Raw genomic sequence first — 27725 nt, 5'->3', positions numbered from 1 at the left:
TTGTTTAAGCCACTGAGTTTGTGGTATTTTGTTATGACAGCCCTAGCAAACCAGAACTGTGAGTTACCTTCTTAAACCTCACAACAAGCCTGCAAAGGGAGATATTATTATCCACACTTTACAAACATAGGAGCAGAGGATCAGAGGGGTCAAGTCACTTGTCCGAAGCCACAGAGCAAGTAAGAAAGAGGACAGGTATGAGCCTAGCCCTGTTTAGCTCCAAGCACACGGACTGTGGTAGACACACTTGAACGCTGAATCCTGGGTCTTGGTTGGAAGCAAAGGAGATCTGAGGAGCACTGCGAGATCCCAGGGGGTCACTCGGCAGCGTGGGATTCCTGGCCCGCAGAATGAGTCCCACCAAGACCTCCACCCTCCCACAGTAAGCAGGCTGGGAAAGAAAAGCCAGGACAAGCCTAGAGGGTGTGGAACTGAGTCACTGGTGAGGAGTCTGGGGCAGTCAGGGGTGAGGAGCTGACAAAAAGCTGACACAGCCCTCAGCCAGCTGCTTGAAGGCCAGGGGCTTCCCTGGACGAGGCCAGGTACCGTCAGACAGCCGAGCGGCCCCAGCTATGAGACTCAGCTTCACCGGAGTCAGGACCCAAGAGGTCATCGAGGTGTCCTAGGCATATCTGCCTCTTGCGCTCTTCAATGCTCTCCTCCTGCAAGCCTTCAAAGCCTGGGCCTCTCCCTGCTGCTCCAGAACAAGTTATTCCCCAAAGGCCTCCCTCATCCCCCTGCCACCTCCCTCAGGCTGGAGCAGCATTCCCCAGGCAGCGCCTTCCTTCGCTGCTGTGGAGGGCTCTGCAGTGGCCCTCCTTTCCTGTATCCTGCAGTTAGGAGAGCTCAGCCTCTCCCTCAGAAGGGCCCCAGAATCATTCTTAATCAAGGCACAGAAAGATGGCATTACAGTCCCCCTGGAGCCTGCAAAATAGGCCTTTCAAGCTTCATCTCCTGGCAGGAGACCATGGGGACCACAGGGGAGTTGTCACTAACAGAGTCAGAGAGATGCAGAGATAGGGTGCAGACTGACAGTCACTTCTCAGGACCCAGGGGAAGGCAGGGGGCAGCCGGGACCCCCAGCTGCCTGAGGGTCCCCTTCCAGGGGCGTTTGTGAGTAAGGCCGCCTGCACCTTCAGCCATCCTTGGGACCCCACCCCCTCTCCTTGGTGACTAGGAATGGGGAATAGAAGGGGGTGTGACATGTTTTGCAGGCAGCAGAGCCAAACTGCACTTGGAGTCCACCTCCTGCTGGACCACTTGGCGGGCATCCAACCTGGGCATAGGGTGGGGTGGAGCCAGGCCCACTTGCATGGGCTCAGCCACTCTGTGGTGCAAATGGTCCTCTGTCCATGTGCTCTGCAGGTAGACCAGATCTGAGGCACGTGGCAGAGGGGCTCAGAGTCACAGCCCAACCCCCATACCCTGGGGGAGATGGCCAGGCGGGGCACCCCCAGGGGATGGGGGCCTGCAGAGGGGGCTCCTGGCTGCCCCTGTGTGCTAATCCTAGGCCCTGGCCTGTGTATGGCTACAATGGGGCACAGCCATCCAGGACACCATCTCTGACTGGGGCCAGAGGGACATCAGAGTTTGGGACTGGGTGCCCCCCTCAATTACCACCTCCAAGGCTCAGCCAGCACTCCACAATCACCTCTAAGGGGCTCCCCTCCCTGAGTGCTCCCTGAACTTTAGGGAGGGCCTTCCTGTCCTCAGCTGGAACTGCCAAAGATACTGGTGCCCCTTAAGGTATCAGTTCCGATGTCCATTTCCCATGGGGTCAGCCAGTCAGGGCAGCTCCTCACTGTACCTTATGCAGTCTTTAACAAGCATCCAGGTCCTGGGTCCTGGGTTCCAATTGCAGATAACTCTATCCTGCCTCTGGTTTGTCATCTGTAAACAAGGATGATAATGGTCGCTGCCACATATGGTTACTATGAGGATTAAGTATGATAAGACTCAAAAGTATTTGGAATGGCATATAGTAAGTACTAAACACAAGTAACTATAAGTGGCTTCCCTGGTACCTCAGTGGTGAGGAATCCACCTGATAATGCAGGAGACACGTGTTCGATCCCTGGTCCGGAAAGATCCCACATGCCTCAGACCAACTAAGCCCACGTACCACAGCTACTAAGCCTGTGTTCTAGGCCCCAAGAGCCACAGCTATGGAAGCCTGCACACCCTAGAGCCCATGCTCCACAACAAAAGAAGACACTGAAATGGAAGCCCACGTACTGCAACTAGGGTAGCCCCCACTCACTGCAACTAAAGAAAAGTCCAGAGCAGCAATGAATACCCAGCTCAGCCAAAAAAAACGGAACTGTAAGAAAGATGATGGTGATGGTGCTCTGAGTGTTCACAATGATGCTGCTGTTACTCCCACTGCTATGATCACTGCTGTGACTATTAACATCATTATTACTACTACTGCTGCCATTTGAGCTGGTAATAATGCTACCCCCAGGGTAAGCACCGTCCTCTATAACAGTTACGGGTTTATAAAGCTTTGGAAATTTTAGTGGCTCCCACTGAACCTGTAAAATGTGAATTTGCTGGTCAAGGGTTTTCATCCTGTAGTTCTGCCTCTTGCCACCTCTTTATCCCTCGGCTCTGCCTGCTGCCCCACCTTTCCCCAGGAGTCCCCTCTCTCCCCTGCCTTTCCCCTCTAGCTAGATCAGCTCCTTCTTCTTCTTTTTTTTAAATTAACTTCCTCTCTTTTTAAAATTACACCTTCCTAAAGACTCAGCTCAGATGTCATCTGTTCCTTGAAGTCTTCCTCGGCTGGAGAGAAATAGAGATAAAGATGCAAACCAGGAGATCAGGTGTGGGGATTTTATTGGCCAGAATGGCAGTGAGAATGGAGGCAGCAAAGACTCCCAATTAGATGCTGAGAACTAGTCTAGGAGAAAAGCCAAATTAGGAATCTGAAGCAACCAAACCTGCCTTCAAGTGGCTTAGAGGAATTCTGCTGAGCACCTTGTAATAACAAGAAACACAGTTACTGTGCTGTGAGCCAGGTACTGTTCAGGTATGGGTGCACGCAAAACAACCCTATGAGGTAAATGCTCTTCTGATCACTGCCCCTTTACAAATGAGGAAACTGAGGCACAGATTCATCCATTTGGCTAGCGAGTTAGTAGGAAACAGAGCTGAATCTAAACCCAGGCTGTCTGACTCTGGAGCCCACGTGCATAACCACAGCTCTTTTCCTATCACAATTATTGTTTCTATTTCCCCTCACCCATCTTCCCTTCATTCTGTTCTGTCACTCCCTACCCCTGGCTGTGAGCTTAGGGAGGTAGGGACCAAGTCATTCTCTATTCATTAATTCAGCACATATTTCATATGCGCCACCTGAAGATATAAAACGTGAGTATATTTGAGAAGTACTTAGAACAGTGCCTGGTACGTGGTGGGTGTTAGCAGCAGCAGCATCACCATCATCATCATCACCTTCATCATCTAGACCCCCTGCACAAAACCTGGCACTAAGAAGATTTTCAGAGAATGTTTTATTGAAAGCTGGATGGCGAGGCATTTCTCGCAATCACTCACATTCCCAGAAAGGGACAGCTTTTCAGTGTCAGGAAAACTGATGCTGTTATTCTGAGTCCCCAGAGGAGCCATTTGCCGCCCATCTCCCTTCCTCGAGGTCGTGGATGCATCCTTCCTTCTCCTGGGAGTGGCTCGGTCCCACATCACCTCTCTGACTCCAGTGGGCAGAAGTGATTCCTCCTTCTCACACCAGACACAGAGCCTGGCCCCACTCTGTGAGCCCCTTTCCCTTCCCTCTGCATTAGGAGGACCTTGAATCACAAGCACATCCCCAGCGCGGAAGACAGTCTCCAAACAGAAACTGAAAAATGAAAGGAAGGTGGGGGGCACGGGGCGGGAAACCTCGGCCCTCAAGGTCACTTCTTCAGTGGGCTCCAAGGAATGAATACCAAGAGCATTTCTGAAAATAAAATGTCAGAGACAATGATCTAAAAGTAGAGAGAGAAGTGTCTGGAAGTACTGAGGAAGAAAGTTATGAAAAATGGCATTCTTTGGTATCTCTATTTCTGCATTAACCACTGGAATTTACCCAGAGGAGAAAAAGGCAAAGGCTGAGGAAGTGTCCAGACTGAGAATAGATAGTACTGAGTTTTAAAGTGAAGTTAGATGTCTGGACTTCTAGAAAGACAGGTGATGTTCATTTCAGAATGGCGCCATCAGGTCCCCAGCACCCTGAGGACTTTTGTAAGGCTGTCTCCTGATAGGAGGCATAGGTCTCCTATGTCTGCTGTAACGAATTACTACAAACTGGGTTGCCTGAAGTAACGTAAATGGATTCTCTTACAGTTTTGGAGGTCAGAGTTCAAAATGAGTTTCCCTGAGCCAGAACTAAGATGTCAGCAGGACTATGTTCCCTTCTGGAGGCTCTAGGGGGAAATCCCTTTCCTTGCATTTTTTCCAGCTTCTAGGGCTGCCCACACTCCTCAGCTCATGGTCGCTTTCCATCTATAGCCAGTCCAGTCTTTCTCCCACTGAATTGCTCTGACATGGGCTCCTCTGCTTCTCTCTTCCCTATTTGAAGGACCCTTCTGATTACACTGGGCCCACCCAGATAATCCGAGACAGCCTCCTAATCTTAAAATCACTTGATTAGCAACCTTAATTCTTTCTGCCACCTTAATTCCTTCCACCCTTGCCAGGTAACTTATTCACAGGTTCAAGGGATTAGAACGTGCACATCTTTGGGGACCATGATGTGGCCTACCACATGGAATTACAGATTTAGGATTATATGATGATTCTTTCAAAATTGGTAATTCATCTGGACTATTACTCAGTCATAAAAAAAAGGATGAAATAATGCCATTTGCAGCAATATGAGTGGACCTGGAGATTACTATGCTAAGTGAAGTAAATCAGAGAAAGACAGCTATCATATGATATCAGTTATATGTGGAATCTAAAAAATGATACAAATGAACTTACTTATGCAATAAGAAATAGATTTACAGACATAGAAGCAAATATATGATTACCAAAGAAGAACGGGGGAAGGGATAAATTGGAAGTTTAGGATTAACAGATATACACTACCATATATAAAACCGATAAATAACAGGGAACTATTGTATAACACAGGGAAACAGGAAACTATATCAATATCTTATAATAACCTATAATAGAAAAGAATCTGAGAAAGAATATATATGTGTGTGTGTGTGTACATAATTGAATCACTTTGCTCTATACCTGAAATTAATACAACATTGTAAATCAGCTATACTGCAATTTAAATTTTTTTAATTGATAATTTATTTCTGGAACTGGAAGTGGTATTTTATGATTCAGAAATTGGATTAAACCAAGTTAGTGTGACCTCAGGAGAGTTACTTAACCTCTCTGGTTAAACCTTTGTTTTCTCATCTCTAAAATAAAGGGCTGAGCAGTAAACTCTCCTAATGAGCAACTATGGCTTCACCATCTCATGCCCAGGGCCTGGCACATAGTAGGCACTCAGAAAACATGTGTTCTGACTGGGGGCACTGGATTTAGTGGTGTCAAAGGCTTCACCACTTTAAAATGGTTTCATGACTCATGGTTCTAAGTAATAAAACAAAACACAAGTTTTCAAAATGGATATTCACATCTGTCAGGAGACTCCTCCCGAGCATTTGTGTCATTTTTCTCTGTGACACATATCCTTGTATGAGAAGGCACTCAATTACACACACACACATGCATGCACACAATAAATGGAAGGATGGACAACTGAATGTGTGTATGTACATGTATGTGTATATATACATATGCATGTATATATACACACACAGAGGGAGAGAGAGAGAGTGTGTGTGTGTGTGCACAGCTCAGTTTTGTCACCTGTAAACTATAACAACAATAATAATACCAACTGTGGAGAACTGCTGTAAGGATTACAATAGTTAATACACACAAAGCACTTAAAATAGTGGCTGGCTCATAGCGAGTGACATATAAAATCTAAACTATTGTTTCTCATCAGCATCATGAGTCTCTTGCCACAGCCCTGAAAGGATGTGGAAGTTCCATACGTCACCCTGCTGTGGAAAGAGAAGGGGTCCCAGCCCCTCGAGGAGATCTGAGGCAGCTGCTGAAGGAAGTGGCATTTACCTTGTGCCTTGAAGGAAGGGGGACTCACTGCCTGTGAAAGCCGAGCAAGGGGCGTTCTGGATGGGAGGAGCTGTGGAAGCAGAGGTGTGGGGGCAGGGGGCGGGGGGCAGGGGGGGGCGCGTCATACCAAGGAGAGTGAGTCCCTCTGTCACTTGGGGAGTGGTATGAAATTCGATTGGACAGCTAGGTTAGGTAAAGATCGCAAAAGTGAAGAAGTTCCCATCTTATCCTCTAGGCAATGGGAGCCTCTGAAGGTTGTTGGAGTGGAGAAGGGTAGCCATGGGCTTAAGACTGCTCTAGGCAGTACAAAACATTTAAAATCACCAACTGAGTAGACAGTTCTAAAAGACGTGGTGAATATAGTAGAGGTGGGGGTGGGGAGGAAAGAAAATGTTCAAAAAGTCTTATAGGGAAGGAGCCATAAGTTTTTTAAGTCCAGAAACATTGACTTATATCTGGGCTACATCATATATTAATATTTCCTGATGAAACTCCCAGGACAGGTGCTAGGAGGAAGAGTCGCCCCGGAAGCATCCTTAACCAGATGCATAGCTGGATAGGGCCCTTTTTCGCCAGCAAGGACTGTGGGCTTTCTTCCCCAGGGGCCCATGGCCTTGTTGAAAGTGCAGTACCTTTTAACAGCAGCAACAAATGAGAATTTAGAGTCCTCTTGAGGTTGATTTTGCTCTGTAATCAGCTGCTGAGTTTCTGGCCTAATGGGATTCTAATGTTTTTAAAAGCCAATTTAGTAATCTTTGTATTTTCAATGGATTGTGAAAGCCCTATTAGTTATTTATATCACTGTACACATGGTGGCTGCAAATGGCAGATTTATGCTTTTATGTGCCATTAACATCTACACTATGTTAACAGCACCATTTAGCCAGTTCTCAAAATGTTGGCCTAATCTCTTCCAAGCCTGTAGACACACACACACACACACACACACACACACACACACACACACACCTCTGTCATTCTGTGTGGTCAGCCATAGGGTATTTCAACTTATTAAATATCTTAGTGAATAGTTCCTCACTATATCATATCAAATAAGTGATAAGTCTGTAGTCACCAGGCTATTTAATTAAAGATAATCAGTCTTTGAAGAGTTAGAATACAATTAAATATACTTAACACTAAAGCTCGGTTGAACATGATTTAATCTTTCTTGGGTGATTCAGGATCTCACAGGCCTTGGAGGCCTTTGTTATGAATATAAATGATCTTCATGCTCTTACTCTGCAGAAGTTCCATTGGAAAGAGATTTCCAGTTGGAATTCTGCCAAATGCACAGACTTCTACTATAGAAGGTACCCTCGCAATTACCTGGAAATGGTTCCTAGACATCCTGGGGAAGACAAACCTGTGAATATTTGTCCTTGGCATAAAAATGTTCTGACAGCTGCTGTGAAATCCGTTTTCCAGCCCCTGTTCTTTCTCTAATAGGGAGAAATTCTCAGTGGGATGCTAATGTATCATTAACACCTTTCTTTAAAACATACTAATCTTTCTTTTCCATCAAGAACTCTACCCAGGCCCCATTCATTAACTCAACTTGTGTTTTTTAAGGAAATCTCAGTGAAAAAGAGTAAAACAGAAGAGTTGGCAACAGAGAAAGGCACAGCTAAATTTGTTTCAGGGCACATGCTGTATATTCAAAATAAATCTGCTGCTGCTGCTGCTGCTGCTGCTAAGTCACTTCAGTTGTGTCCGACTCTGTGCGACCCCATGGACTGCAGCCCACCAGGCTCCTCCGTCCATGGGATTCTCCAGGCAAGAACACTGGAGTGGGTTGCCATTTCCTTCTCCAATGCATGAAAATGAAAAGTGAAAAGTGAAAGTGAAGTTGCTCAGTCGTGTCTGACTCTTAGCGACCCCATGGACTGCAGCCCACCAGGCTCCTCCATTCATGGGATTTTCCAGGCAAGAGTACTGGAGTGGGGTGCCATTGACTTCTCTGAAAATAAATCTAGGAGGTCTCTTAAATGGATATATACTGCCTTACCACTCCTGCTGCCTATCAGTTCCTTCCTTCTTTTTCTAATGTCATCACCTGCACTGCTGCTGCTGCTGCTGAGTTGCTTCAGTCGTGTCTGACTCTGTGTGACCCCATAGACGGCAGCCCACCAGGCTCCCCCGTCCCTGGGATTCTCCAGGCAAGAACACTGGAATGGGTTGCCATTTCCTTCTCCAATGCATGAAAAGCAAAAGTGAGGTCGCTCAGTCGTGTCAGACTCTAGTGACCCCATGGACTGCAGCCTACCAGGCTCCTCCGCCCATGGGATTTTCCGGGCAACTTCCCTTTCACTTTTCACTTTCATGCATTGGAGAAGGAAATGGCAACCCACTCCAGTGTTCTTGCCTGGAGAATCCCAGGGACGGGGGAGCCTCATGGGCTGCCGTCTATGGGGTCGCACAGAGTCGGACATGACTGAAGCGACTTAGCAGCAGCAGCAGCAGCAGTGTGTGTGTGTGTGTGTGTGTATATATATATATGTATCTTGAAGTTGCTCAGTTGTGTCCGACTCTTTGTGACCCCATGGACTGTAGCCCACCAGGCTCCTCCATCCATGGAATGTTCCAGGCAAGAGTACTGGAGTGGGGTGCCATTTCCTTCTCCAGGGGATCTTCCCAATCCAGGGATCGAACCCAGGTCTCCCACATTGTGGGCAGACGCTTTACCGTCTGAGCCACCAGGGAATCACTACACACACACACACACACACACACACACACACATATATATATATATATAAATTCTAACCTCTCAGTTTATCCCTCCCTCCCTTTCCCCACAGTGTCCACATGTCCATCTCTATGTCTATGTCTCTATTCCTGCCCTGCAAGTAGGTTCATCTGTACCATGTTTCTAGAGTCCACATATATGCTTTAATATACGATATTTGTTTTTCTCTTTCTGATTTATTTCGCTTTGTATGACAAACCCTAGGTCCATCCACATTTCTGCAGATGACTCAGTTTCATTCCTTTCAATGGCTGAGTTATATTCCAGTGTATATATGTACCACATCTTTTTTATCCATTCATCTGTCTTTGGTTATTTAGGTTGTTTTTATGTCTGACTATTGTAAATAGTGCTACAATGAACACTGACGTACATGTGTCATTTTGAATTATGATTTTCAATGGCTTAGTGGGTAAAGAATCTGCCTGCAACACAGGAGACACAGGAGATGCGAGTTTGAACCCTGGGTCAGGAAGATCCTCTGGAGAAGGAAATGGCAACCCACTGCAGCATTCATGCCTGGAAAATCCTATGGATAGAGGAACCTTGTGGGCTGCAGTCCATGAGGTTGCAAAGAGTGGGATATGACTGAGCGACTAACACTTTCACTTTCAGGGTGTATGCCCAGTAGTGGGATTGCTGGGTCATATGGTAGTTCTATAGATATCTTCATGTTCTTTTAAGGTTGGCATGCTTATTCCCCCTGGGCACTTCAGCTGCCAAGGACCAGCATGTTATTGAACTCATTTCTGAAAATTCTCCATCTTTGTGTTTTCTATCTCTTGTTTCTTTTGATGGTTTAGCTTCAGACTTCCTAAGAGCTTTTCCCATTGAATGTAATTCATGATGGGGGAAAAATAAACTGTGGTCTGGGTGTATCCTAATTGGAATATGGCATGCCTCTCACAGATGTATGTGCTCACCAAGCCAGCCATGAATTTGTTTCCCACTGCCAAATTTCTTAAAATAAAAAGGAGTTTCCAAGCCTATTGTGCAAACATTTTAAAAAATCTGATAACTTCCTACCTTATTTCTTAATAAATTAAACAGTAGAAGAAAGCCCTCTAGCAGCATGTTATTGAATTCCTAAATCTTTCCCTTCAAAGAACTTCACTTGGATTATTAACAAACATTTATCGACCCCCTTTTCTGTGACAGGTTGTCCATGTAGATTATCCCATTACGGCCTCCCAAGCACACTAGGAGGTAGATAGCATCAAACAAGTTTCAGAGGGAGAAACAGAGGCTCAGAGGAGCCGGGTCACAAGCCCCAGGCCTCACAGCTGGGAGACGGTGAGGCAGGAATCTGAACCCAGCCAGGTCTGTCCAGTGCCAGTTTGAGGGCTGGTTTGAGGGCTGGTGTGCTGCACCCCAGCTGCTTCCTTCCCATTTTTTAAAGCTGGGACTGGTGCCAGGACCCTCCACTTTAAATTCTGGGGACAACCTAGCAGAAAACAATGCTTAGCTTGGCAGGCAGGACACAGGACAGTCTGTCTCCTTCTCACAGCCAGAGACAGACAAGGCAGAACCCAAGCCTGGGTCCAGGATGCCAAGACCTTGCATAGCCCCCTTGTCTCCCATCACCATCATCACATCAAGGGGAGATTGGATGAGTGCTGATGGTTGTCTTATTTGGTTTTCTCTTGGTGGGTAAATAGCATCCTGATCCAATGATAGAATGGAGACACAGAAGAGCTGAGTGGAGGGAAAGGATGGCAGGGTGTTGTATTTGCCAAGGAACCATCCTATAGAGGTAGGCATTCAGGGAGGCAGAACTGCCCGGATCGCCGCCAGCGGAGACAGAATGCCAGATCAGTGGTTGGTCCAGGGGCCCACCCAGAGAAGTGGTTCTCATATTTTCTATCCTAAATGACCTAACCAAAAAATTGTCTGTCTCCAGTCACACAGGATTGTGGAAGGATGATCTGCAAGACTATTTGAATCCAGACATTAGATAAACAAAGCTGCACATTGTGGGAAGAGGCCATTCAGTTAGGCATTTGCTATAGGTTGGAGGCCTTAAATATTTCTTTTCTTGAATCAACACAATAAACTGATGATGTGGATACTTTAACCCCTCTTTGCAGACATGGAAGCTGACTGAAGGTCTGGGAAGTTCTTTGTCCAGGTTGCCCAGGGGACTGGGGCAGGACTGAAGCCTGTCTCTGGCCTCTGGCCTCCCCATGGTTAGTCAGTCCCAGGTTGGTTATGGCTGGAAATGTGGACATTCAAAGACACTGGTTAATCATCTTTTAGCACTTGCCAACCCCTTTGAAAATGTGAATGGATTTCCCCTTAGACAAATGTATAACCCACTCCACAGTGATAGATTTCAGTAAGACGGTGACCCCTTCAACATAGTAGCCACTCCCCAGTGGTCACCTGCTCTCCAAGGTGACCATATTCCTTTAGGTCCAAAGTCATATTTGAACCTTAGGTCTCCCCTGTTTTGAAACTTGGGTCAGTCACCAGGCTGCGACTGTCCTTGACTCCAATAACAGAAATTGATAAGTACTCCAAAACACTCAAGCCTGTATCTGACACTAAAATATGCAGCTGGGACCTTCTTAATGACCTAGTTGATTTTTATACACAAAAAAATAACTCTAGTTTATGTGTGTACCCCATATAGAGTCGTCAAAACAAAAGAAAAAAAGGAAAACCCTGGTATATAATCTTTGCATAATAGATCAATTATAGATTTCTCAAGTCCTAGTACTCTAGCTTTCAAAGCTTCTTTGAATAATTATATTTTCACATTTAAATTTCATAACCCTCTAAAAGAAGGATGAATAATTCTGAGGGAAATTATTTATTCTCATGATGAAGCATAAGGCAGTTCAAAGCTGCGTTTATACACATTGACCAATTTTCATCTCAGTTAACATATGTCAAGCATGTACTATTGCTCAGCACATGCAAAGTACTTTACTACACATGGTCTCATTTCATCTCCCACCCTCAGCATTCTTATCACTCCCATTTCTCTGACCTGCCCAAAGTTAAACATGGGTAGGAAGTGGTAGAGCCAAGACTGATGCCCTGGGTTCCAGATTCCAAGTCTGGAGTCACATTTGAGGCACATTTGCTTGTACCTCAACCCATGTGTGAAGCAATGTTTCAGATGCCAGCCTGGGATAAGAACTAGCTGTGTATAATGCAATTACCAAGAAAGCAAACCTGTGAGTACATGTCAGGGCCTTTTGTATTGTTCATTAGAGAATGTCATCCTCCCTGACAGTCAGGGCTCACTCCCAGGTCTCCTTTACTGTGAAGCCCCCTGACTACTACCCCCTCCCTCAGCAGAGGGCCTCATCCCCTGAACCTTGGGTCACTTGTCCCACTGGGTCGTGGTCACCTGCTATCATTTGCCATGTGCACTTTTAAGAGTGGTAAATCTCTGAATTAGAGTCAGGAACTTCAGAGGCATCAGATGAAGGGTTGGCCCAGCATTCGTTGCCATGGCAACGGCTACTTGACCTCTGACCAAATGTCTGGGCAGGTGAGCAAACAGGAGGAACAGAGGATGACTCAGGGCGTCCCTGCCTGGGGTGATCGAGGGATGACTCAGGTGTTAAGGGAAAAGGACAGGCAGGAGGCCAGCCTTACATGATGGGCATTTCTGTGAAGATTTTGCCTTTCCTGAAAAGATGGGGGTCCCTGAAGTGTGGGGATCACCTCTCAACCTTCTCTACAGCCGATGTGGAGCCTAGCCCAGTGCTAAGTAGTATCCAGTAAATCAGCAATCTGTATTTTCCAGTTAATGCCAAGGTGTGACCAGCCTGGCTCACAGAGTTTTTCAAACTGCCAGTCATGACCCACTAGTGGGCCATGAGATCACTTTTGGTGCTACACTCAGCATTTTTTATTGGTAAGATAGAAACGAAGTGAAAAGAAAAAAAAAATGGAGCATGCCTCATACATAGTAAGGAGTAATATTATTTCCGTGATTTTTGTTCATGGAAAACATGAAAATTGGGTGTAGTGGTGGTGGTGATGGTGCGTGTGTGTTTGTGTGTGTGTATGGGTGGTGGTGTAGATGCTGAGTTCTATCTGACCCTTTTATGACCCCATGAACTGTAGCCCGCCAAGCTCCTCTGTTCTTGGGATTTTCAAGCAAGAATACTGGAATGGGTTGCCATTTCCTTCTCCAGGGGATCTTCCTGACTCAGGGATTGAACCCTCGTCTCCTGCTTAGCAGGCAGATTCTTTACCACGGAGCCACCTGGGAAGGCTGTGTGTACTGGGTTGTGATATAAAATATATTCTTATTGATTTTTGAAAAACAATAGTTAAAAAACAATCTCAGAAACTCATTTGACCAGTTTCCTAATTATAAGAACATTAAACTCTAATGGTCATTTGTACTGTTTATCCATTTATTTATTACTCAAAAAAATCTGTTATGGTTGCCTTCTCCACTGTGTCATCTTGTTAGGTATGAAAGTAAAATATTCAAGACAAGTGACTAGGTCGTTGTGGCTGGAGCCACTTATTATGCAGCAGGGGGCAAAAGAGGAGGAGCCTTTGTTTGCTGGGCTTTTGTGGTTCAAACAGGGCGAGGAGTGGACTTGAGTTTTGACCTTTGCCTTCTGTCTGTCCCCTCGCCCTGACAGTTGGCTTAAATAATTCTGCACCTGTGTGTTGATACTGCTTCATTGTACTCCAGCTGTTTTGTCATTGGCAGTCTTGTTTCTCCAGTGAGTTTATTCTTGAATACATCTTCTGCTTCTTTTGCATCTCCAAAATGCCTAGCAGAATTGGGACTACTGTAGGCACTCAATAAATGCTTCCAACTTATTGACAACTACTCTTGTTCAGGTCCCTGCTAATCTTCTCATCTTCTCTTACCATAGAGCATGTATGGTATGGCTTTGCGGTTATGTGTATAATAGTCCATCTCCTTCACTTAGACTGTGAGCCCATTAAGAACTGGAGTAGGTGTAGCCTGTCTATCACCATATCCTCAGTCCCTAATGCAGGACAACACATGCCTGCCTCATTCGTTGTCTCCTCCGTGATTGACATACAGCAGGTGTATCTGTTAGTCATCACCATAATGATACTGAGTAACGAACAACCCTGGATATCTCAATGGCATATTAAATTAACACTTGCTTTTGTGGGGCAGCTCCAAGCTACAGATTATACTGGATCGGCTCTGTGGGTCTCTCACCTTCCTTACACCAGCAGGCTAAGCAGGGTGTGTTTTTCTCATGACAATGCAAAAGCGCAAAAGAGCAAGTTCAGCTTTTCAGACATTTGGTTCCATCATATCTCTTAACAATACCTTTGGCCAAAGTTTGTGAAACCAAAAGTCAAGGAGCAAGAAAGCACACTCTGCCTATGGAGGCTGTGGTGATGACAGGAACAGTGAATATTTCTGAGTAGTCAATCGAAGTAAGTTCTCAGGTTCTCACTAAATGATCATGGAATGGAAAGGACGGGATAAAAATAACTGGACTCCAGGGATCTCCCATGGGTATTCACCATACAAGCTACAAAAGCCCGTGGGGACTTTTTAGCTCCTGAAATACAGCTCTATGGAGAAAGTCAGAGCTTTGTCTGACAGATAACAGCCCAACCACCCAGAGTGGAATTTGCTGGGGAAGTAAAGCGAGCCCTCAGAGGACTGCCAGGAGAGATGTCTTCCAGGGCACTTGGGGTGGCAGCTGCCTCGGGAAGGCTGGTGGGACCATGACCACTGAGTTCTCAAGAGGTGTCTCTGCACAGGTGGGGTCCCTGCCAGTTCTGAGGAAATGATTTTCTTCTGTGTCCTTTGGGCATGTGCGCATACAGAAGGATGTTTGTTAAATCAGCAGGAGACCTTTGGAAAGACCTAGACATCATTTCCAAGAGGATGCAGAGCCTTGGTTCCCATGTTTCCTTTGCATTACCAACTCTGGTGTGCTTTGAGGCTGTGCGTGGTGTTTGAGGGGTTTTGCACCCCTCCTTTGGGTAGCAGAAAAATAACAATCTGTTTTCTTTTCACCCTCTGTTCCTACCACCTGCAGGAGTGCTCTGCCTGCCAGACAGCCTGAACCTTCACCGGGACCCGCAGCGGACCAGCAAGCCGGGAGAGCTGCCCATGTTTAGCCAGTCCGAGCTGAGGACCATCGAGCAATCCTTGCTGGCCACCCGCGTCGGCAGCATTGCAGAACTGAGTAAGTGGATGCTGGTTCTCTGCCTACTCTGTGCCCAAGGGGCTGACTGTGCTCAGGGCAGTGTTCTGTAACCAATCCGGTGGCTCCTTTTATTAAGCACCTGCTATGTACACAGATCAGTGATGGCCGTGGTGAAGGCAAGGGCTCTGGAGTCAGGTAGACTGGTAAAAACTGCCTCTGATGGAGGTCAGCCTCCTACCCTTTTCTAAACCTCCATTTCCTTTTTTATAAAACAGAGACTATGGTAATACTTCACTTAGAATGTAGTTGTGGTAACTCAACAAGCTGACACCCACCAGGGAGTCCACCACTCTGCAGTCCCTATCACACGGTAAATGCTGTAAAGACTGTTGATTTCCACAACAGGACCACATCTGTTCAGAATCCTCCACTGGCTCACCATCTGATCCATAGGAAAAGCCCAAATCCTCAAAATTTCATCCAGGCTCCCCACCTATATCCCTCAGACATCTTCCTCCACTTCCTCCCCAGGCCTGCTGAACTCAGTCACACTGGTACCTCTTGTTCCTTGAACATAGCAAACATACCTCAGGGCCTTTGCGCATACTCTTCCCTCTGTATAAACCACTCTCATCCTCCAGATATCCACATAGCTTATTTCCTCATTACCTTTAAGTCTCACCCAAATGTTACCCCTTAATGAAGTTTTCCCTGACCACCCTATGTAAAATTATAACACCCTAAGAACTCCGATCCCTCTTCACTGCTTTACCTTTCTTCTCAGCTATTACCCTATGACATGCTCAATATTTCTTTTTGTTTTTCAGTAACAAGTCCACTGAGATATAATTTATATCCTGTTCACCTACTTAAAGTATATCATCATTCAATGGCTTTTAGTGTATTTCCAAGTTATGCAACCATAACCACAATCAATTTTAGGACATTTTCATCACCCCAACAAGAAACCTGATAGCCATTAGCAATCATTCCCCTCCGTCCTTCCCCCAGACACCCTCAATAGTTGACTCATTTTTTTAACTATCTGCTTCCTGCTATTAGAATATGTTCTCACAGAGAGAAGAGATATTTGTTTTGTTCACTGTTGTAACCTCAGCACCATGAATACTGCTTGGCACATAGTCCTTGGGAAATATGAAAAAAGGGAGAGACAGAGACAAAGAGAGGGATGGGAAGAGAGGGATGGGAAGAGAGGGAGAGAAGGGGCAGAAAGGTGGAGAGAGAAGGCTGTGGTGTCCCAAGTTTGAATAACGATTGCTGTGCTTCTACACCTCCTAATTTAGGTCTGGGCTGAGTCTGGCCAACCAGAGGAATATAAAACTGTATTTACTTATGATCCAATTGATTGTCAAATGACACAGCTGTGTGTTAGCTCCAGATGGAACTAGAGTAATGATCACAGAAATGCCAGAGTATGTTAAAGTATGAGGTACTGTGAAATTCTAGAAGATTCTGAACTATAAAAGACTTAAGGACTCATAAAGCAACTTGTACCTCTTCCCAAGAATTCCCTGTATACCCAGGACAGTCATCGACCTTGAGTACATGGCTTGCACCTCTGCAAAGGGAAGCAGTTGCTGATTCGAGCTGAAGGGGCTCCTTATGTTCACTAGAGCTACTTTCTTGGCACCTGAATTTGGAAATTGTGCTTCCATTCCCATCAAACCCCCAAAGTCATGAGATGCCTCTGATTACAGGGTCTTCCAGCCACTAGTCAGTTGTATGATTGTTCTTAAACTTAAGGATTCTGTGGACCCCTTTGGCAGCCTGATGAAGTCTGTGGACCCTGCCTTAGAACAGTACTTTTAAATGCATTAAATAAAGTATACCAGTTTATAAAGGAAGCTAATTATATTAAAAGACAGTTATCAATATATCTTAGCTAAACTGTGATATAGTCATTATATGTTTTTATTAGAACATTATAAAACAAGATCTAGCAGCAACTCTGATGACCTATTATTTTGAGGTGGTGATGTGTGTGAATGATATTTTGAGATATCTGCAACAGTTGGAATGGGAAAAGGAAAGGTCTACATTTTAACAGCCCCCTCAGAGATTCAGATGTAGCTGGTCCAAGCAGATCCCTTAGGGAAACATCTCAAAGAAGAAATGCCGTGTTGTTTGGGACTCCACCAATTTCCAAGACATGCCCATGACCTTGGAAAGGCCGATTCTGGCTACAGGGTTGGATCATGTCTACATGGGTGCCACCTTGGAAGAGGCCCCCACACGTTCTCCTCTGGGGTCTCAAAGGTATGTCCTGAAGTATTTTAAAGGCCCCTCCTAGCACCTGGGCTGGAGCTCCGCTCAATTCCAGTGCTTCTCTTGAAGAAAAGGATTTGCTAAACAAATCTGCATTTTACCTAAGCAGGCAGTCCACAGGAGCAGCTTGTCACGTAAATTGTTTTTAAGGACAATTTGCTCTGTAAATTAAATGCTGTCATTGCTGTTGAATATTGACTTTCGCATATGAATTGTTGGCACACAAATAGGTGCTGCTAATTATGAATAGGTTCCCTCCGTTCATTAAGTCAGCCCCGTAGAACGTGTGTGCAGAGGCATGTTGATAAGCCACATCGGCGATGGAAAGTAATAAAATTGCCTTCTTTTCTGATCTGACTGTAATTTAGACTGACTTGCTCTATGGTCTGAATCAATACAGCCTTGCCCTGTCTGTGTACATAGAGAGCTGTTCTTCATATTCAAAGGTTATTCTGCCTGTGCAGATTCCAGAAACCACTGTTGTTCCAGCAATGGCGGGATGAAGAGAGTTTATTCCCAGCTGTCCCTGCTCTTCTTGAACTAGGCTGCTCGGGGTTGAGGGCAGAGCCCCTGACTATAGCCTTCTTAATAGCCAACAATAATAGATGTTAATCTAGGGAACTATGAAAAATCTACATGAGCTACTTCCAATGTAACCATTATTATCCACATAGATGTGGGAATGAAGGTAAGAAGGGATAAATAACTTGTCTAAGATCAGCCACACCTGTGAGTTGACGACTTGAAATTGAATCCAGTTCTCCAGGCAGAGCTTTCATCACTAGACATGACTCCCTGTCTCTGGGGGAAGCCTGGGTATTTCTAGATGATATGGGTGGACTGTATCTGCCTCTATAATATCAGAACATTAGTCAGACCTTTGTTCCTTCCAGGTCTGAGGATCTACAGTTTGCTCTGTACCAGGTATTGTGAATGCCGTCCTCCAAACTAAATTGGAGATGTGAGAATTCACAAAGTTTACCGAGTATTTCACCAGCAGGTAGATGACAGACCCACCCCCACTCTCCCACCCCCCTCACCCTGCCCCTGCCCGCTGAAACTTCTGTATACACCCTGCTTCTATCCTCAGGGCATCATATTAAAACCCCAAACTGCCTTCGTCAGTGGTGATGTATAGTGGTGGTGTTATGGCTTGGGGCAAAAATACATCCACTATTTCCAGACCACCTGCTGTGTGCCAAATGCTTTAAGCACATGAAAGGTATTATTATTCTCATTTTATAGATAAGAAAACTAAGACTTAGAAGGATAAATGTTTTGCCGAAAGCCACACAACTAAGTGGCAGAGTCCCATTTCAAATCATCTTTTCTTTTTCTGCTTAACTGTGCTGTGTCCAGTTGAGTTCTGCATTCTAAGCACCTAACACATTGCCCTTAGCTTGGGAAATACCTGTTGAATGTCCAATGAATACACGAATGACCCACAGTGAACTATTCTGTGAAACAAAAGCTGAAGAAAATGCTACAGGGGAGGGGAACTCAATGAAATTCTTGTCAAATATTTAGTGTTCTATTGAACTGAATTTTGAACTCAGAGGGCTAGAACTGGAATCTCTGTATGTCAAATTATTTGAAAGTGAAAGTGAAAGTCGCTCAGTCTTTGCAACTCCATGGACTGTAGTCCTTGGAATTCTCCAGGCCAGAATACTGGAGTGGGTAGCCTTTCCCTTCTCCAGGGGATCTTCCTAACCGAGGGATTGAACCCAGGTCTCCCACATTGCAGGCAGATTCTTTACTAGCTGAACTGAGCCACTCACATTATTTGAGTGAGAAGCTAAATCACAAAGATCCCCAAACTGACAGAGGCTGGTGATTCTTAACCATGAGCCTCAGGAAATTAGCAAGACAGTACTTAGAGTCCAGTGAGCAGATCAGGCCTCCTTACCTGATCTGGGTCAGGAGTAGGTCTGCCGGAAGCGAGTCCACCCCACCTCCAGGGAAAGCAGAGGCTCTGGCTGTGCTCATTTTTGAATCAACTCGACTGTTCGTTTGGTCCCATCCATCCCATATTTGTGTCCTCTGAGACCTTGTTGCAGCTCTTCTGCCCAATGTTCCTTGCCTTGCCCCCAAGCTCCCAATTAACCTGCATTGGACAGCCATTAAGTAGAGTAATTGCTTTCTGTTATTTAAAGGGAAAAAAAATGAGGGCTTCATTGAAAAATGCCTCTTTCTGTTTTCTTTTTACACTAAACTGTGAACTTGCTGTTCCCATTCAATGTGTTCCTTGAAACAGGACCATTAATTTACAACTGTGCATAAAAAGGGTTTCTGGGTTGTCTCTCCTCAGTGTCACCAGGGGGAAAAAATAAAAAAGCCCTCTGCTTGGACAAGGAGCCTCTCAAATGTAAATGGGGAAATGGGGTCTTTTCATAAGGTCCTGCTGCCTCTAGCCACTAGAATGTACCTGTGACCCTTTTCAATGGTAAAGTGTCACTGGCCTTAACCCTTCTGTGTCTCAATTTTCTCATGTATAAAATAGGGAATGAGTTGTCTTTGTTTAGTCGCTCAGTCACGTCCAACTCTTTGCAACCCACTGCGGCATGCCAGGCTTCCCTGTCCATCACCAACTCCCAGAGCTTGCTCAAACTCATGTCCATCGAGTTGGTGGTGCCCATTCAATCATCTCACCCTCTTGTCCCTTTCTCCTCCAGCCTTCAATCCTTCCAGCATCAGGGTCTTTTCCAATAAGTCAGTTCTTCGCATCAGGTGGCCAAAGTATTGGAGTTTCAGCTTCGGCATCAGTCCTTCCAATGAATATTCAGGACTGATTTCCTTTAGGATTGACTAGTTGGATCTCCTTGCAGTCCAAGGGTCTCTCAAGAATCTTCTTCAACACCACAGTTCAAAAGCATCAATTCTTCAGAAGCAAGGAGCAAGCATCTTTTAATTTCATGACTGCAGTCACCATTTGCAGTGATTTTGGAGCCCAGGAAAATTTTGGAGGCAAGTTAAACCATGGTTTATGATGCTGGAGAGTGCCTTGATTCCTCATCTGTGCTGTGTGACCTAGGTCAAGTAACTTGATCACTCTGATTCCCAGTTTTACCATCTCTGAAAAGAGAGTGATGATACCTCCTACCCCAGGGTTGTGGGAAGTTTTGAAAACGTACATAGAAAGTGGTAGCTGACTGTGGATGAACAGCAGGGAAGGAATTGAAGGTGCTGTCACAGCACAGGTTTTGGGGAAAGGAACCCATGTTGGAATATGCAATCCTTTGTCTCAGGGTGATCACAGTGGCATGCAGGAAGACAGCTTAGAGGGAATTGCACTGATAACCAGAGTCTGGAAGGCAGAGCTCCGTTTCCCAAAGGGTAGCAAGGGAGATTGCAGGCAATACACAAAACACTTTCTATTTTTAATTGCCATGAATTTTTTATGGGTACTAGAAAAATATTGGTTTTCCTTTTATGGCACTGATATAAAGTTTTCTTTTTCAATGAATGTATTGTGTGAAAGAAGGAGCCAATTTAAAGAAAAATGTTAAGTAAATAAATTGGACCTACGGCGCACAGATATATGAGAATTCATGATGCTGATTTTCAAATGACTGACATTTGGGAAATCTGATTATAAGCAGATTCTCAAGTAGGTTCCTAGAACCAAACTCTAGCCACCCAAACTCAGTGTAGCTAGTGACAGTGGGTTTGTTGCTTTGGGTTCATGAATGAAGCTGACCGGGAAGCAGCAGGTAGCACATACATAGAGTGGGATTTGAAGTGGAGCTAGTGATTGTAGAATCCCCATGCGGATTTCATCTCCCATGACCAACCCTCATCAGAGACATCCTTTAGCCTGTGATCCAGAGACTGGGCTGATGACAGTGATGATACTGATGGTGATGTAGATAGTATGATGATGAAGATGATAATGGTGGCCAAGATGATGGAAAAAATGGTGCTGGTGATGAAGATGATGGTAGTGACAATACAAAGTAAAAGATAAATGCTGAATACTTATTATACGTTTAGAATGTGCCCAACCCTATTTCAAGTGCTTTAAGTGATTTATATGATTGCTTCATTAGGAACTATTATTATCTCCATTTTCCAAATGAAGAAACCAATGCTAGGTACTTTCTACATGTTAGCGGTTTAATCCACACAACAAGTTCACAAAGGACATAATTATCCCTAAATACAGAGACGTTAACTCACCCAAGATCATACAGCTGGTCAGTGGCAGGTTGGAAACTCAGACTCAGAGAGTCTGACTCCAGAAAACTTGTCCCTAACCACCAAACACACTGCTCCTCCAGGAACAGGGCAATGAATGAGTCATGTCTCTATCCATTAAAGTCAATAGGGGAAGCAGATGTATGGACATCTAAAGCATGTCTGAATTAAACACGTAACATGTTAGACTTTATCATCAGGTGTTGTAGGTACACAGAGTAAAGGGCAATTGATTCTGAATGGGAGCATCCTGGAGGGCTCCCTGGAAGAAGTGGCATTTGATCACAGCCTTGAAAGTCTTCAGCCGTTGAGAAGATGAAGAGAAGGTTCCTATAAGGTGAGAAAACAACAAGAGAAAAAGTGGAGAGCCTAGAAGTGCAGGGCGAACTGAATGATGCTCTGAGGACACGGTTAGTCCAACCAAAACCAGAGCCTTCCCAGGGTCTTGGGAACCTGGAGGGGTGACGTGTGGCCTCAAAACATGGATCCTTTTCTCTTCTCCACCCGATTTTGATTTTTCTTATTTTGAGCTTTTTTATGAGTGCTTTCAAGAAAGACAGAGGGAAAGATGAATGTGCCCCAACCTGGCCCTACATAGGAGGTACTAGAAAGTAAACACCACCTCGCTAAGCTTATTACTCTGATAAACCCAAGAAGCATATGCCATAATTCAAAATTCAGAAATAACGAGAAAAGTTGGAAGGGAATGTCACCCACAATCCCTCTAGGCAGAGAAATCCTTGGTCAACATTTTGCTTTTTTCCCCCTGTTATTTACTCAGTGCATATTTTTAATAACATAATCCTGATCACTGTATGCAATTTTGAATTTCACTTTTTTGCCACTTACCATTTTAACACAAAGATTTTTTTTTCATTTATTGCGGCTTTCTGTAAACATTTTTAGTAACTGCATGAGTTTTATCACATACCAGAGTTTATTTAACCATGCTCTGATTTTCAAACATTTGTTTCTTTGTCAAATTTTGGATTCTATAAATAAGGTTTTGGATAAAAATCCTTGTGCATGAAGATTTTGCTGCATTTTGGATTCCAACCTTGGGACAGAGTCCCAGAAATGGAATTACTGAATCAAAGGAAAGGAGCATTTGTTAACACCTTGGCTACACAATGCCAAATTGCCCCATCATGGACTTGGAGCTGGCCACGGCTGCAGTGTGCTGTCTCTGTAAAAAGGACTTAGGTCAGGGTAGGGTGACGAGCACAGACATTAGAATCAGGCAGACCCAAGTTTACAATCTTCTCTGCCTTGTGACCTCGAGCCTTGGTTTCCTTACTGTAAAACAGAATTTCTCAACCTGGGCATTATTGACTTCTGGGCAAAACTCTTTCTTATGGGGACTGATTTGTATATTGTAGGATGTTTAGCAACATCTCGAGCCTCTACCCACTAGGTACAGTAACAGTCCCTGGGATGTGACACAAGAAATGTCTCCAGATATTACCAAGTATCCCCTGGGAGGCAAAATCACCCCGCTTGCGGATCACTGCTGTAAAGCTAAAATAATGTAGTACAGTTCAGTCGCTCAGTCGTGTCTGACTCTTTGAGACCCCATGGACTGCAACACGTCAGGTCTCCCTGCCCATCACCAATTCTCAGAGTTTACTCAACCTCATGTCCATTGAGTCGGTGATGCCATCCAACCATCTCATCCTCTGTCGCCCCCTTCTCCTCCTGCCTTTAATCTTTCCCAGCATCAGGGTCTTTTCAAATGAGTCCATTCTTTGCATCATGTGGCCAAAGTATTGGAGTTTCAGCTTCAACATCAGTCCTTCCAGTGAATATTCACTGATTTCCTTTAGAATGGACTGGTTCGATCTCCTTGCAGTGCAAGGGACTCTCAAGAGTCTTCTCCAACACCACAGTTCAAAAACATCAATTCTTCAGCGCTCAGCTTTCTTTATAGTCCAACTCTCACATCCATACATGACTACCGGAAAAACCATAGCTTTCACTAGATGGACCTTTGTTGGCAAAGTAATGCCTCTGCTTTTTAATATGCTGTCTAAGTTGGTCATAGCTTTTCTTCCAGGGAACAGGTGTCTTTTAATTCCATGCCTGCAGTCACCATCTGCAGTGATTTTGGAGCCCCCCAAAATTAAGTCTGTTACTGTTTCCACTGTTTCCCAATCTATTTGCCATGAAGTGATGGGACCAGATGCCATGATCTTAGTTTTCTGAATGTTGAGTTTTAAGCCAACTTTTTCACTCTCCTCTTTCACTTTCATCAAGAAGCTCTTTAGTTCTTCTTTGCTTTCTGCCATAAGGGTGGTGTCATCTGCATATCTGAGGTTATTGATATTTCTCCTAGCAATCTTGATTCCAGTTTGTGCTTCTTCCAGCCCAGCATTTCTCTTGATGTACTCTGCATATAAGTTACATAAGCAGGGTGACAATATACAGCCATGACATACTCCTTTCCCAGTTTGGAACCAGTCTGTTGTTCCATATCCAGTTCTAACTGTTGCTTCCTGACCTGCATACAGATTTCTCAGGAGGCAGGTCAGGTGGTCTGGTGATCCCATCTCTTGAAGAATTTTCCACAGTTTGTTGTGATCCACACAGTCAAAGGCTTTGGCGTAGTCAATAAAGCAGAAATAGATGTTTTTCTTGAACTCTCTTGCCTTTTGGATGATCCAATGGATGTTGGCAATTTGATCTCTGGTTCCTCTGCTTTTTCTAAATCCAGCTTGAACATCTGGAAGTTCATGGTTCATGTACTGTTGAAGCCTGGCTTGGAGAATTTTGAGCATTACTTTGCTAGCATGTGAGATGAGTGCAATTATGCACTAGTTTGAGCATTCTTTGGCAATGTCTTTCTTTGGGATTGGAATGAAAACTGACCTTTTCCATTCCTGTGAACACTGCTGAGTTTTCCAAATTTGCTGGCATATTGAGTGCAGCACTTTCACAGCATCATCTTTTAGGATTTGAAATAGCTCAACTGGAATTCTATCACCTCCACTAGCTTTGTTCTTAGTGATGCTTCCTAAGGCCCATTTGACTTCGCATTCCAGGATGTGTGGCTCTAGGTGAGTGATGACACCATCGTGGTTATTTGGGTCATGAAGATCTTTTTTGTATAGTTCTTCTGTGTATTCTTGCCACCTCTTCTTAATATCTTCTGCTTCTGTTAGGTCCATACCATTTCTGTCCTTTATTGAGCCCATCTTAGCATGAAATGTTCCCTTGGTATCTCTAATCTTCTTGAAGAGATCTCTAGTCTTTCCCATTCTATTGTTTTCCTCTATTTCTTTGCATTGATCCCTGAGGAAAGCTTTCTTATCTCTCCTTGCTGTTGTTTGGAACTCTGCATTCAAATGGGTATATCTTTCCTTTTCTCCTTTGCCTTTTGTGTCTCTTCTTTTCATAGCTATTTGTAAGCCCTCCTCAGACAACCATTTTGCCTTTTTGCATTTGTTTTTCTTGGGGATGGTCTTGATCACTGCCTTTTGTACAATGTCGTGAACCTCCATCCATAGTTCTTAAGGCTCTCTGTCTGTCAAATCTGTTCCCTTAAATCTACTTGTCACTTTCACTGTATAATCATAAGGGATTTGATTTAGCTCATACCTGAATGGTCTAGTACCCTATAGAGCCTTGTGAGTCCTAGAGACAATGCATGTGAGGTGCTTTTTCACAGTGCCTGGCACAGAGTAGATGCTCAGTGAACAACAGCTGGACTGTTGCTCACATAGAATCATGGGACGCCACAGCTTCCATCTACAGGTCCTCTTAAGATCTTTCCCGCCCACCTACCCCTAAAAGAGAATTTCCTTCTCTGATTCTTTTTTGAGTTTCTTGCATATATTCTCCTGCTGTGGGAAATGGAGAGAAGGAGGGTCAGACTCTAGGTTAAGGCTTAGTAGAAGGCAGAGGGGTGTAGGGAAGTTTAACCCCTCACTACTGTCTGTTTAACCCCTGCATCATTGTCCAGATATTAAGCTTAGTGGATTGTACTCTGGTTAGGTTGTCTTGATGACACCTTAGGACTCTGGCTTTAGGATATGGAGTTTTCTTTCCTTTGACGATCAGAGTAAATAGTGACCACTTGGACTTTTGTCTCAAGAAGGACTTTAAGGCTGCATCTCCACTCAGTGGATAGGAGTTCTGTGATCGGTTAAGCATGTCTGCCATGGACATGGAAGAGAAAGGGGAATATTTGCCGTTTTCACCCTCAGCTGAGACCTCACCTCCATAGGCCGGCTCCCACAAAGGGGATGAATAGCCCTCTTGTCAATCTCCTTTTGAGGAAGTAGCCCCTCCCTCAGACAAGAAATGGGAACCTAGAAGGTAGGCATTGGGCCTGTAGAGGAGAAACTCCTGCCTTTCACTGAGCTGTTTGGATTTTAGGTACAAGTGTCTTATGAAAATGTACAGCTGGATGGCAGAGAACTGGTGGGCTCTGCAGGCTTGGTTTCAGCTGTGTAATGAGGGGTTGGGAATGGGGGAGGCAGTCCCTGACCCCCACAGGGAGCTAGGTTGGAGAGGGAGGGTTAAATTCTAGAAGGAGTTAATGTTTCAGTCATGAGTCTGAAGACAGAATGCCTTCTTATTCAAGGGCCTCTCTCTTTTCTCCTCTATTTTTTCCCTTCAACTGATTGGATGAGGCCCACCCACATTCTGGAGGGTAATCTGCTTTACTCACAATATACTGATATAAATATTAATCATATGTAAAAAATAGCTTCACAAGTAAGTCAGAAAGAGAAAAACAAATATAGTCTATTAAAGCATATATATGTAATCTAGAAAAAGGATATTAGTGAACCTATTTGCAGGGGAAAAATGGAGATGCAAGTGTAGACAATAGACTTGTAGGCACAGTGTGGGAGGGAGAGAGTGGGATGAATGGAGGAGGTGGCAGCAACATACATACACTAACAAGTGTAAGAGGAATGGCTGGTGAGAATTTGCTATGTAGCCCGAGAGAGCCCATTCTGGCTCTCTGTGATGATGACCTGGAGGGACAGGATTGGGGGAGAGGAGGGAGGGTTGGGAGGGAGGGGATATATGTATAATTACAGCTGATTTGCATTGCTGCATGGCAGAAACCAACACAATATCGAAAAAATTTTAAATATATATTTAAATAAGTTTAAAAAACTTAAAAAAAAAAAATAGCATCACAGCAACATTTAGACTGACAACCAGGCACCATAGCCTAGCCCAGTTGACACACAAATTCACCATCACGAATATCTTCGAGGAACATCTCACCAGGTGTGCAACACCTCCCACTGTGCAAGAGATGATTTCCAGAGGGACAGGGGCAGTGCCTTAGATAACACTGGTCATGGGAGTGATCTTTTCAATTCTATTTCCATTCTAATTGCTTTCAGAGGAAAGGCTCCACTTGATATGTGCCCCTAACAACTCTTTCACTTGCCCTTTGTAACAAAAGAAAACAGAACCAGAATTCAGGTATAAATTAATTGCACTCTTTTTATTGAATTAACTTTCACAATGACCTTCTGTTTACAGCAAGGGATACTGATTTCCCATTTATGGCAGTGACATAATGTTTCTTTTTTAGATATATGTATTTAAAAAATAAAATGAGTCCATCGAAGATTAAGTAAATAATGATACAGGTGGTGCTTGGATACAACTACATTCCTGAAGGTTGCTTACAAGCAAACCACATTTGAGAAACACAGTCTTAGTCAAGGAAAGTCAGAGCTTCAGGCCCAACCAGTCTCCCGTAAGAAGATTTTCTCTCCACAGCCAACCTGGGAACATGCAGGTCTGGTTTGATGAAGGAGAAAGCTAGTTTTCTTCTAAGAAAGCATGAGAAAGGCCAGAGTGTTCTCAGAGCTTGCCAGCGCTGAGAATAGTAAAACATGCCCCTCAAGGAGCATGGTTAAGTGCATAGACTCTGGAGCCAGAGTGCTGGGGTTCAAATCCTCCTTCTGCTGTTCGTGGCTCTGCCCAGCTGAGAAGTTATTTCACCTCTTTGGGCCTCTGTGTCCTCATCTGTAAAATGGGTTTATACAGGTGCCTGCTTCATAGGGTGTTATGAGAATTCAATGTTAAAATGCTCTAACTGTGCTGTCACAAATAGGTGTCATTTCAGGCCGAGTTGCTGTCGTTTGGAATGATGGACAAAAAGAATACTGTGTCGCAGTGTACTAAGTGCTGTAACAAAGAAAGTACAGTGTGGCATCTGACACAGGGGAGTGGGGGAAATTCCAGAATGGTGTCCT

The 27725-nt window shown here is 44.6% G+C and overlaps 1 protein-coding gene and 1 long non-coding RNA gene across 2 annotated transcripts in view; one reads left to right on the top strand and one right to left on the bottom strand.

Moving 5' to 3' along the window:
* Positions 1 to 27725, top strand: part of ABTB3 (ankyrin repeat and BTB domain containing 3) — a 327499-nt gene that overhangs the window by 180796 nt on the left and 118978 nt on the right. Inside the window, exon 2 of the mRNA XM_055574802.1 lies at positions 14908 to 15057. Within this exon, the coding sequence (XP_055430777.1) occupies positions 14908 to 15057 (150 nt within the window). The remainder of the gene's footprint in view (positions 1 to 14907; positions 15058 to 27725) is intronic.
* On the bottom strand, positions 1244 to 12184 carry LOC129647867 (uncharacterized). Its single transcript, XR_008712554.1, has 3 exons — positions 12074 to 12184; positions 1808 to 1890; positions 1244 to 1359 (listed from the first exon to the last, which is right to left on the bottom strand). It is a non-coding gene; the product is annotated as an uncharacterized LOC129647867 (long non-coding RNA).

The sequence above is a fragment of the Bubalus kerabau genome, chromosome 1, assembly GCF_029407905.1.
Source record: "Bubalus kerabau isolate K-KA32 ecotype Philippines breed swamp buffalo chromosome 1, PCC_UOA_SB_1v2, whole genome shotgun sequence".
NCBI lineage: Eukaryota > Metazoa > Chordata > Mammalia > Artiodactyla > Bovidae > Bubalus > Bubalus kerabau.
This window is presented reverse-complemented; position numbering and strand designations above follow the sequence as displayed.